At 38.6% G+C, this 12,525-nt stretch overlaps 1 protein-coding gene across 8 annotated transcripts in view; it reads left to right on the forward strand.

Annotated features, from left to right (window-relative positions):
* Positions 1-12,525, forward strand: part of sez6b (seizure related 6 homolog b) — a 287,195-nt gene that overhangs the window by 124,885 nt on the left and 149,785 nt on the right. The window contains exon 1 of one of the 8 annotated variants that reach the window (XM_055196546.2): positions 10,669-10,819. The exons of the other annotated variants lie outside the window; for them this stretch is intronic. Coding sequence (XP_055052521.2) covers positions 10,738-10,819 — 82 coding nt within the window. The 5' untranslated portion in view covers positions 10,669-10,737. Of the gene's footprint in view, positions 1-10,668; positions 10,820-12,525 lie in introns of those variants that run through there. 8 annotated transcript variants of the gene reach the window in all.

Below are 12,525 nucleotides of genomic sequence, written 5' to 3' on the forward strand. Positions count from 1 at the left end.
TCATACGCCGTGTACAGTTTGATCAATGGAACTTCAAAGAAATTCACTGTATTGTCACTAATATTTGATTTAGTTTTCACTCTTTACACGAAACAAAGCCTCCCATTCCTTTTCCTGCTTTCAGTCTGTTGCTGGGCCTGAGGAAAATTGTGCTGCCGCCGAATAGAGCTCTGTCCTCTTTTATATCAGCAGCACTTAAATTCAGGTGGTCTTCCAGCACAGGAGCAAATTACACCGTCGGCAGATTTGAAAAACAAACTGGCAAAGACATTTATGTTGTTTAGTCAAAAGTGCTGGTTATTCTATTTAGGAATGTTTATTCGTATAAGTAGACAATTGACGTGTTTAAAAAGATGAAAATGTAAATACTTTACAGCCTTTTTCTACAATCTGTCCCCCAAAGAATGAATGGCAGACTGAAGTATGAGGCTCCACCGTCTTTCGGTTTCAAACTTTTACATTGCAAGTCCTCTAGTCCAGCTCTTCATCCAAACTAAAGTGGCTCATCCGTCCAAGCTCTCCTCACGCCCCTTTCACAACCTGACCGCTGCAAACACAGACTATAGATGCACTCCAGCGGACCCTGCCTCGCCGAAAGCCTCCATTCCATTCCCTAATGGCAGGGAGAAATTGCTTTCTGTGGCACAGAGATGCTATCTCTTGGGTCTGCGCCAGTCAGGAGAGACTCTTTGGACGGGGAGCAGGTGAGGAGAGGAACGATGGCCACTTTGTCCTGCTCTCATCTCCACCTCTTTCTTGGAAATTAATGACTCTTGTGCTATCACACTACGGTATATGTGAAGAGAGACAGACGGTGCACAGTAGCCCGATATTGAATTTTTTTCGACACTTGTGGAGAATCCATTCCATGCACTTACTTGAGCAGTTAAAGGTTATGTTCTGCTGTTCTCATCTAGTGTGAAACCTTTCAGTGTTACGGCGCTGGTGCATTGTACAGTACCACCAGGATTTCACAGTTTTTTGAGGTGATTTTTGATCAAAAGTGGTGGTAATTTTTAGAAATTTGCAAAAATGTACGACATTATTAAATTAGGATACCATGAATGCTTGACAGTCAGTAATAAAATGAAAACAAGAAAAAGGTGAAAATAGGACAATTAAATACATAAAGAAAGATTCAGTGCTTTAAGTTTAGATACTGAATTTTTTTATTTACATTAAGGACAGACAGCAGTGGATATGTTACCGTCACTTTAAAGTCCTGACAAAGTCATGACAATTCTTTTTTTTAAGGAATATTGCAGTGTTCATTATAAATAATTTATAAATATAAAATTCATGTGTTCTCATAAGCTTTAAGCAAATCTGAAAATTCACTTCTGCCCTCTTATGGCTATCATTTTATGATGACTTCAGCTAGACACCTTGGACAGGAGCATCTGTTAACCCCACCCCCTCCACATCTGTCTGCTGCAAAAAATGCATTACTGCATAAAAGCATACTTTTCTATATCTACTCATATAGACGGTTTCATCGGATGCACGTGATACACGTCTGGATCCGAACCTTACTTCCGGTTTTGTTTTTTTAATGGTCTGACTAGTTGCTAAACTGATCTCTTGAACAAATGCCTCGTCGAAAATAACAAATGTTTTGGTTTCCTAGGTATGCGTTGTTTTTTTTGCTTGTTATATAAATAAACTACGTTTAAAGAACTTTGTTGTTATTTATTCTTAGCGGACTTTACCGGAAGTTACGTGCGTATCGCGACAGCCGCTTGTTTATGTTGTTACTGCTGAAACGGTCTATAAACAGTGGAAACACAAGCCACGCCCCCTTTTTTCCTCATGTGACATTCTGTTTCACTCGGAAATACGTCACAGTACAGAAGTTGATTGCGATATAAAAATGACCCAAAAAAGTCCCAAAAAATATTTGTTGTTTTAACTTTAAAAAGTAAGTACTCATGCTGTTTTAACATTTTTAGTTAGTTCAACTTAAACATATTAGTTGACTCAATTTCTTTTAAAATTAACTAATATTCTTATATGGTGTATTTGGTATCTGAAGCAGAATCATGATAATGTCGGTCTTTATTATGTTACCAATCCCAGGATGTGTGTTTGTTGTAGTCCAAGAAAAGAGATTTACATTGGAGACGATTATTCGTGTCATCGTTTACTTTGGGGTTTGTACCTTTTGCATATCTTTAACATGTACTTATACACACCTGCACACCAAAGGAAATGTAAAATCATGATTCGGACCATTGGTGCTCTTTAAGTTAAATTAACTCAACATTTTCAAGCAGCACTAAAACATCCTTTTTTAAGTTAAAACAACAACTTTTTTACACTGTGTTTATTCACAAAACGGACTGATTGTGCTTATATAAATACTTGACAAGCTGGACATTTTTTGTGAGACATTGATTTTTTTTTTTTAAGTAATGCCAAATTAGGGAGAATTGCAAAAACTGTGACATTTAGTTGTTAGATTTTGTGTTTTCACAAAAAACTGGAGGGACTGACTGTATACTGTAAACTAACATCTAGCATCTTTTTGATGTAATAAAGCAAGTTTATTTAAAGTGGAAGTGTGTGATTTCTTCACTATAGAAGGTCTGACCTGAACTGTAAAGATAATCTTTTCGAGCAGGTTTGCCAAAACACTTCCCTCTATTGTGTGGAAAAACAGGTAATCGCACCCAGTGCTATTGAGTTGTTTTTTTAAGTGGCACAGAACCACAACATTTACTCTCTTTGGGAAAATGACTTTCTCTGCGCACTAACCTGAAATAGAAGTATTTTAACATTAAAAATATTACACACATCAATCACCTTTTCAAAACCTGTTTAAGATATGCACACACACGTACAACATTTCAGCAATGCACAGAGTCTGATTGAGTCTGGGATCTAATACCGCTCTGATATGACAAGCTTGTGTCAGTTGACAGCAATGCAGTGCATTTTAGCAAAATAGAGTGGCTGCTTTAGACAATTCATCAATCGGCCCGATGTGGAGGGGCGGGGACGGCTGGCGAAGGGAGCTATGGCTGCTTGATCTTCCGTGAAGCTGCCAGCCACTGCTGCATCTCCATTCTCTTACCTCCATATTTCTTCATTTAATAGGATTGCGGCTTGTCAGGATCCAATTTGTAGCCCAGACAATCTCCCCCAGAGCCAGTCCTGAGGTAGCCCGTTTTTTAGCATTGCAGAGGCCATTTTTGCTTTCTATGTGTATGTAGTTCTTCGTGGACACAGCCCAGTGGTGCTGCCACATCCTGCCAGCTCTGTCCATTTATTGAGGCATGTAAACCTGCTGATGGGTCTCTGTCATTATGGGATGTCCCTCTGGAGAGCAGTGATAAGGGGAGCTGTATTGAAGCTGACAGAATGACTCAAGATAGGCTGTGCTGGTATTTATGCATGACCCACTGTTTTTCCACTGACTCAGTTACAGACAGTAGATCATCTCCGCTATATAGTGTCAGTTTTTGTAGCTTGACAGAAGCACCTTACTTGATAGGATGTTATAGTTCTCTCTAGCGGGAATGGAATTTTGCTTAAATTATTTATTTGGATTTGCAGATGTCTTTATTCAAAACGAATTGCACAGCATTCAAACTATACTTTAGGAATTTAACCTGCAACCTTGCCATGTTCCCTTGATTCATTTTAATAATAAAATGCATGTTAATAGGGACATTTTTTACTTTAAGTACAAAATAAGTCTTTGGTTGGATGTGCTATCAGTAAGCATCTAATGTAGCACAAGCTTCACAATGCAGTTTTAGTATACATTTTTTCATATTAGGAGCGTTTTCTGCTGATCTGACCTAAAATTTCGAATGCCTCTGATATTAATCTCCAGTCATCTGAGTACATTAACATTATTACAACTTCAACACCAGTCACCTTCTTTAAACTTATGAAAAAGTTACTGATGATAACCAGGAGATTGAGAAATCTTCTGAGCTTTCTTCTTGTGGAATAAAGCTCCTTTGTTAGCATGCATCGTTCCAAATCCCAGATTGAAATTCAGGTTCGTTGCAGTTGAAGTCAAGTTTTTGAAAAGTTGTCAAGAGTTTTGTGATCATGCTCAAAAATGTTTCATTTTTTTCACGCCTGCTTCTTTCCTTTGACTGATTTTTGCTCACCCAAAATGTCTTTTTGTGATTTACCGTTTTAATATTAAATCATCCTACATAATGTAAAGAACATTCTGTAAAAAACAACCTTGATATCTCTAATATTGATTGAGTAAAATCATGGTAAAGGGACAATAAGTAGGATTTACTCCATCTAGTGAAGTAGTTGTATTTTGCATTCAAACGAATAGTGCTCTCTAGCGCCTTGCTTTTCCAAATGCGTGTTGTAACTACGGTAGCCGTTATGTAATCACTGATTTCCTTGTCCGTTTCAGCTAGTTCACGTGTTCTGAATGAAAACGCGTTGTGGAAACGTGTTGGTATGTTAGTGCTTTTTGTCCCTCTCTACTATTATAGTTTATCAATACGGCGGAACGACATGGAAGCCTCCTTGGACTTACCCGTTCAATATACACTAACCTAAAGGATTATTAGGAACACCTGTTCAATTTCTCATTAATGCAATTATCTAATCAACCAATCACATGGCAGTAGCTTCAATAAATTAAGGGGTGTGGTCCTGGTCAAGACAATCTCCTGAACTCCAAACTGAATGTCAGAATGGGAAAGAAAGGTGATTTAAGCAATTTTGAGAGTGGCATGGTTGTTGGTGCCAGACGGGCCGGTCTGAGTATTTCACAATCTGCTCAGTTACTGGGATTTTCACGCACAACCATTTCTAGGGTTTACAAAGAATGGTGTGAAAATTTAAAAAAAATCCAGTATGTGGCAGTCCTGTGGGCGAAAATGCCTTGTTGATGCTAGAGGTCAGAGGAGAATGGGCCGACTGATTCAAGCTGATAGAAAAGGAACTTTGACTGAAATAAACACTCGTTACAACCGAGGTATGCAGCAAAGCATTTGTGAAGCCACAACACGCACAACCTTGAGGGGATGGGCTACAACAGCAGAAGACCCCACCGGTTACCACTCATCTCCACTACAAATAGGAAAAAGAGGCTACAATTTGCACAAGCTCGCCAAAATTGGACAGCTGAAGACTGGAAAAAATGTTGCCTGGTCTGATGAGTCTCGATTTCTGTTGAGACATTCAGATGGTAGAGTCAAAATTTGGTGTAAACAGAATGAGAACATGAATCCATCATGTCTTGTTACCACTGTGCAGGCTGGTGGTGTTGGTGTAATGGTGTGGGGGATGTTTTCTTGGCACACTTTAGGCCCCTTAGTGCCAATTGGGCATCGTTTAAATGCCACGGCCTACCTGAGCATTGTTTCTGGCCATGTCCATCCCTTTATTACCACCGTGTACCCATTCTCTGATGGCTCCTTCCAGCAGGATAATGCACCATGTCACAAAGCATGAATCATTTCAAATTGGTTTCTTGAACATGACAATGAGTTCACTGTATTAAAATGGCCCCCACAGTCACCAAATCTCAACCCAATAGAGCTTCTTTGGGATGTGGTGGAACGGGAGCTTCTTGCCCTGGATGTGCATCCCACAAATCTCCATCAACTGCAAGATGCTGTCTTATCAATATGGGCCAACATTTCTAAAGAATGCTTTCAGCACCTTGTTGAATGCCACACATTTCCTTAAGGCGAAAGTGGGTCAATCAGTATGGTGTTCCTAATAATCCTTTAGGTGAGTGTAAGTAAAGAGAATAAATTCTAAGCTTACAAAGAAAGTCAGATCACTGGCAGAGGTCATTTGACAGCAACAAGGACATATTTATGAATAAAGATTTTGATTTAATATTAATAAAACACTTAAAACCCTACTATCTGTTCCTTTAAAGATTTAAATCTCATTACATTGTAAAACTTTAGCCTGGATTTCACAGATGAGAGTGACAAATTATTGGTCCTGCTTCATTCTACCGAAACTGCCTATCTACTGTATATTTAACTGTGATGTTAATTCCCTGTGCTTAAAAAAGCCCCGTTTAAGCAACCGCAGATGTATTTTTAGCAAGCTAGCATCCTGGTGAAAGCTAATATTAGGCAAATAAAAGATCACACAACCTAGACATTTTGGTAAGCAGTGCACACGGTTTTTGTGCAGTGACAATAATGTGATTTTGATGCTCCTAAACTCTTTTCACAGCACATTACCTCAGACGTTATTTACCAGTGAATTGCTCTTTCAGGAGACATGAAAACGTCAAAGCAAAATGCAGCAGTTTAACTTGACTACTTTTAAAACAAACCATTACAATAACTTTGAATAACCATCGGGGTAATTTCCCTTTTAAATTGACAGCGTGCATATTTTCCTCTCTTCTGTCTTCGTTGTGCCGTTGTGTGTTTACGATGCCAGCGTTGCGTGGGTAAGAGCGAGGGAGCTTGTGTAGCGTGATATGTGAGTTGTGTAGTAATTTTGACAGGCGGCAGCATTGTGCTGCAGTTACCTCCAGCATCCCACACCTTCGCTGACACTTTCCATCTGTCGTCTGTTTGGCTGTGTTTCAGCCGCGCTAGAAGCTCATGCTAACGTGTTTATCTGCATTAAAGTGTCTGGGCATACGTCATAAGTAATGAGCTTTCAAAGAGAGGGAAGGAATCGTTTTTTAAGGCCCTGCTGATAGGATCCTTCTCTATAAGAGAAGTGAGAGAATAACAACCTTATCTCAAAGGAAAACATATCTATTTATGGAGTACTGATTTTTGTATACATCTGTACAGTGTGAATTGTACAAAAATGTATAATTATCCATATATGTTTATTTATTTGTGGGCTATGGTTAAATGTATGTGGGTTAATTTTCACTGATAGACCAAATATTGCTTCGTTTTAGCCTAGAAGTCTCGGCCGCATTTTTAATTGCAAAATTGCTCGCTGGGATGGGGCGACAGCAGATCGTACTAAAACGTACATATGACATTGTACAAATTGTGTTTTAGAATTGATGTTAAATAGTAGAGATGCACCGATATATCATCCAATAATCGTTCGATAAAAGCAATATTTTGAAAACAGACGATAGTCATGGCCGATATATCCTGTCAATCAAAAGAGAACAGGAAATGCAATAAATTTGAGAACTGTCTATGGAAAATGTAAAGAAACATCACAACTTTAATCTTCAATATTAACCCTTTCCTCGCCAGCGTTTAAAAATTTTTTACCAGCCAGCACCTGCATTTTTTATGATTTTCACAAATGTTAAATGCCTTCCAGAAAATGTTTTTTTAATATATAAACATACTATCGTATTTTCCGTACTATTAAGGCACTTTTTTTCATAGTTTGTCTGGTCCTGCGACTTATAGTCAGGCGTGACTTGTAAGTTTGAATTAATTTTGACATATATGAACCAAGAGGCAACATAACCGTCTACAGCCGTGAGAGTCCGCTATATGCTGCTCCTGTATTTATGTAATCCAATGGATTCAGTAATGTGGATTGACGAGCCTGCGAACTTGATGCTCGTTGACTTGTTCCGTTCATTTATCCTATTCAGCCTTCCAGGTATGTTCTGTATGATATTGTGTATCATCTAAATAACTGATTATGTTATGTTAACGTGCGGACATCTATTCAGCCTGCTGTTCTGTCTGCTATTGTTTAGTTGAATAACTTGCCTTTCCAAATTAAATGTCTGTTCTTCGACTAGAATTTTGTGAAATCATGCAACTTATATTTGTTTTTCCTCTTCATGACGCATTTTTGATTGATGCGACTTATACTCCTGAGAAACTTATACTCCCCTACAAAGGCTAAGTGCAGTAACTACGCAAAAACTGAAACTGAGAAAAATGTCCTTAAACTTTTTTACACCAACCAGTCAAACATGTTACTGCAATTTTGGCACACACGTTTCTGTGAAATGGGACAAAATTGAACCAGGAGACATTAGTCCCTTTCACACATACAGTCTTTACTGGTAATTTACTGGTAAATTGCCGTTAACATGTCATGTGTGAACAGAACCTTTCCGGTAAATCAGTGCTCCCAATTTACCAGTAAGACAGGTTGTAAGATTACCAGTAATTTACCAGTAAGCGCTGTGTGTGAACGAAAATTATAGCATAACCGGCATTTAGAACGGACGACGTCAGACCGTGCTGACAGCTTCGGGCCAATCATAGCGTTTTAATACAGATGACGTGTTTATCCCCGCAGTGTTTACTGACGTTTCCACACACATGCTGCTTGAAAGTTGAGCACACCTAAAGTTTACGTCCACATTTCTTCACCAAAATTGTTTAAAACAGCTTACCGCCGAATTGCCGACGTCCTTAGCACGCCCTCTGTGAAGCCTAAAATGCAAACAGTACTGTTGTTAAAAACGCATTTTCGGTTTGACGTCGTCTCATTCAATGTTGATAGGTCATGAGCAACTTCGCGACTGTTTACCACAGACGTGAAAACAACAAAATACGGACCGTGGATATGAACGACGTGGATTGTTTACAAATACAACACTGAGCTCGCCGCATGCTACAGGTACTTCCGCTTTCTCAACGAATTTACCAGTATTTTGATACTGATGTGTGAATGATGTCTTACTGGTAAAATAACGGAACGCCACTGCGTGTGTGAACAGCACATTTTTGTATTTACTGGTAAATTAATTCTGGTAAATTCATGGTAATTTACCAGAATTACTGTGTGAAAGAGGCTTTTGTCACAAGACACATCAGATCTCACAAAGCCCATTTCAACCCTTAACTCAATTTTAACCATATGCGTAGTTACTGCGCTTTGACTTTATAGGGCAGTATAGTCCAGAAAATATAGTATATATCAAATAAAAGAACATACCCTCCGCTTTCAAACAACAACAAAAAAATTCATCCTACCTTCATGTCTTCTCTTGTTATCACCTCTCATAGGTTTCTTAAAAAATACCAAATTTTGAGCAAAATGCTGAGATAATTGCATTTTTGTGATGGACTTTTGATATAGATATCAGATTCAGAGTGATGATCAAACCATACACAGAGTTTGAACTGTTTGATCTAAGGGGTTGCTTACAGGTTTTATAAGTGGGCTAGAGCACCACTTGGTGGATAATAGCGGAAATATGGATTGCCGGAAAAACTTGTCATTGGCAGGAAAGCGTTTTCTGTTAATTGCTACTTATCAATTAACATTTGGTATCTGCAAAGTTATTGGCACATACTGTATATGAATAATCGGTTACTGGTATCAGTGGAGAAACGTAACATCGGTGCATCTCTATTAAATAGTAAACAAGGCAGCCCACACAATAATATATCAATATGGCTGCCTGTAGAGACGGTGTCCAATGTTAGTAGCAGATGTTATGATGTATAAGTGGCTGTTTTTTGTAAAAGGATTGCTAGTTTTTGGTAATTGTCTCCATATGTCATAAAAAACTACCCTTTTTCCTTTAATGAAACTAAAAATAATATAATCTGGGCTGTGAGTACTACCATTTTATAGTTATAATATATATCTTATCATAAAATTTGCCAAACTATTAAACCCAAGAGGTGAATCTGGAGAGCAATTTGTAGAGGTATGTGTGGTAGTGGGTATACATTTGACCCATGCCTGAAAAAAATCAAATTGGGTTACGTTTCTAAAATCAATGAGAAAACACAACCTAAACTATCCTTCCAGAGAGATTCATTGTTCTAAAATGGGCCTCTAAGTGCAAAGCTCTGTATCCCAGTGAGCCGTCTAGCAAATATGTCTGTCGTGGGTTGGGCGGGGGAATGAGCTTCTGAGAGGAAGCCAGTGAGAGAGTAATGAAGTGTAAAGAGACCGATTAATAAAAAATCAGTGCAAGAGCCCATGCCACTGTTAATCCTGATTAAAACATAAATGCTGTTTTGGCAGCCCTCTCTGAATAAACTCATTAACTTTTACAGTGCCGATGATTGAAGCGGAGACACAGAGAGAGATATCCACAAGGTTGATGGCTGATCTCTGTGGCCTGGCCGTTGGGCTATGACACAAATGGAAGAGAGAGGAGAACACGATGTGCCAGTGACTGTTGAGTCTGATGAATAAATGTAACTCAGCCAAACTGGGCTTTTGTTCGGTGTTTGTGAATAATGTGCTAGACATTTGGAAACCAGAGCTGTGTTGTTCTATAGTAAAGTTAATACGGCTGGGAAAAGCAAGTGAGATCACTTAGCATCTGTTGAGCTTTGACATGCTATCAAAAATTTGATTGAATTTTTACAGCCATATTTATTCTTTCCATTAATTGACACAATGGCAAAAAAAGGTCAATATGTATCCTTAGGTATTAATCTGCACTCTTTGGTACCATTAGGTCTACTTCTGTGGTACTCACCGCTATGTCTCTGCTTATCACCTCCTTAAAGTTAAACTTGAAATAGCGGATAATCTTAAAATGGACACAAGAACTGTGCTGTTCCCAGCTTGAGAAGATGATATTTAGTAGGACATCTACATTAGCGACAGCAGTGAAAGCTAGTCCATAGGGATGGACATTTGGCAGGCTTTAAAAGGTAGCAGTGGCGAAGACTTGCATCATGCTAATGTGCGTTTAGGAGGCGGTTTTCTGGCATTAACAAAAGGTCATGTGATACGAGCACACTGGAACCATTAGGAGGCAGTTATTTTTCAGTCCCAGAAGAGTCGCGCTAGTGAGCCAGATTGAGGAGCGCGGAGGCACGGAGCGTAAAGTGCTGTTTTAGCAGCTGTTAATGAAGGAAAATGAACGTGCTGACTGAGAAAACATGGCGTCAGGTGGCACAGTCTAGCCACCTGGCAAAATCTAAAGATCTTTGGAAAACAGGTGAGGGAAGGATGAGTTATTACCCCTCGTGTGGTAGATGATGGGTTTTCTTGAAACCATTTTAAATCCAAAAGACAGACCTATTTTCTAAACCTGGGCTGTATTTGTTTTGTTTGTTTATTTACATGTGCTGCATATGCTATATTGTTTTAGCACCTGATTCACTGGATAAAACATATGGAAAGAAGTAATAGCACAAACATGCAACATAATTTAGTGCTGAAGGCATTTTGCATGATGCAGGCCTGCTTCAGGGGGTGCGAATATTATTGGACTTGGACATAATGCTAACCCACTGCACCAAAGAAAAGAGGCACCCTGTAATATGTCGTAATATTATATGATATTTAATAAGATACAATTACTTCATTTAAACAGTGCAGTACTATTTTAGCACCTGGTTAAACTGGATGGCAGGTGGTTAGTGAATAAGACACAAGTGAAGTCCACAGAAAGTGCAGCAGGGCTATACAAGAGATTATGTTGCATTCCTAATCCTGGTTTGAAGAGAAATTGGATCTTGTTTTTCTGTTTTGCCTTCTCGGAGTAATGAGATAATGATGGTTGGAAATTAGAGTCTAATGTCATTCAACGTCTCCTCCTGTGTATTGCCTGAAGAGGCTGATTAGCCTGTTTTCCATCGCAAAGTGTTTCAACACTCAATTGATATGCTGCTAGTGTTTTGTGAAAACCTACTGGGCAAGAATGCAGAGATATTGTTAATGTGGTTATTGTTAAACCCCAGTAATAATCATGAACACCAGATATCATTTTAAAAGTTTCTTTAAAGTAAAAACAAAATTAACACGTAGATAATATGAAGAGTTTGGTTCCAAAACGCGATAAACGCTGTTTTTGAAAAAAAATGAGTTACTGACAAAATCAGTATCAGGTCAGTAGTTAAAAGTAAATTCTTAATTTTACGCAAAATCCAATATACGCCCTGTTATTCTGTCATCTTTTCTCCCTTTTTTCCCAAAATGCGATAAATGCCACTCCTCCTTCTCCTCCACAGAACGCAATAAATCCATTCCTGATATTACAGCCCACCAGTCACGTAATGTAAACAAACAATGGCGGAGCGCTAAGTACACAGAGTCCTAGTTTTCCTCATCTACTTTGTACTTCGTGATCAACAAACAAAACAAAATAATACTTTAATGGCATTGATAAACCTGTGATGGTTTTCTGTGACGGGAAAGAAACGTAACCCATCAACATCTAATAATTTCCGCGAGAGGCACTCGGGTGTTTGTTCCCCAGACAGCATCAAGCTTCTCATGCTAACACATTGACCCCAGAGGATTATTTTACTCAAAGTCAATGAAAATCAAGCAGGACCAAACATTTTACAGCTGATCGCTGTGAAAAATGTAAAGAGATGACTTCAAGTATAACCGCAGCAATGACAGTGTTCTTAATATAACAAAGTAAGTGTTTTGGTTAATGCCATTAATGTTTATTTTTTAATCAGTAGCCTCTTTCACACAGTAATTCTGGTAAATTACCATGAATTTACCAGAATGAATTTACCAGTAAATACAAAAATGTGCTGTTCACACACGCAGTGGCGTTCCGTTATTTTACCAGTTAGACATCATTCACACATCAGTATCAAAATACCGGTAAATTCGTTGAGAAAGCGGAAGTACCTGTAGCACGCGGCGGGCTCAGTGTTGTATTTGTAAACAATCCACGTCGTTCAT

Source organism: Misgurnus anguillicaudatus, chromosome 24 (genome assembly GCF_027580225.2).
Source record: "Misgurnus anguillicaudatus chromosome 24, ASM2758022v2, whole genome shotgun sequence".
NCBI lineage: Eukaryota > Metazoa > Chordata > Actinopteri > Cypriniformes > Cobitidae > Misgurnus > Misgurnus anguillicaudatus.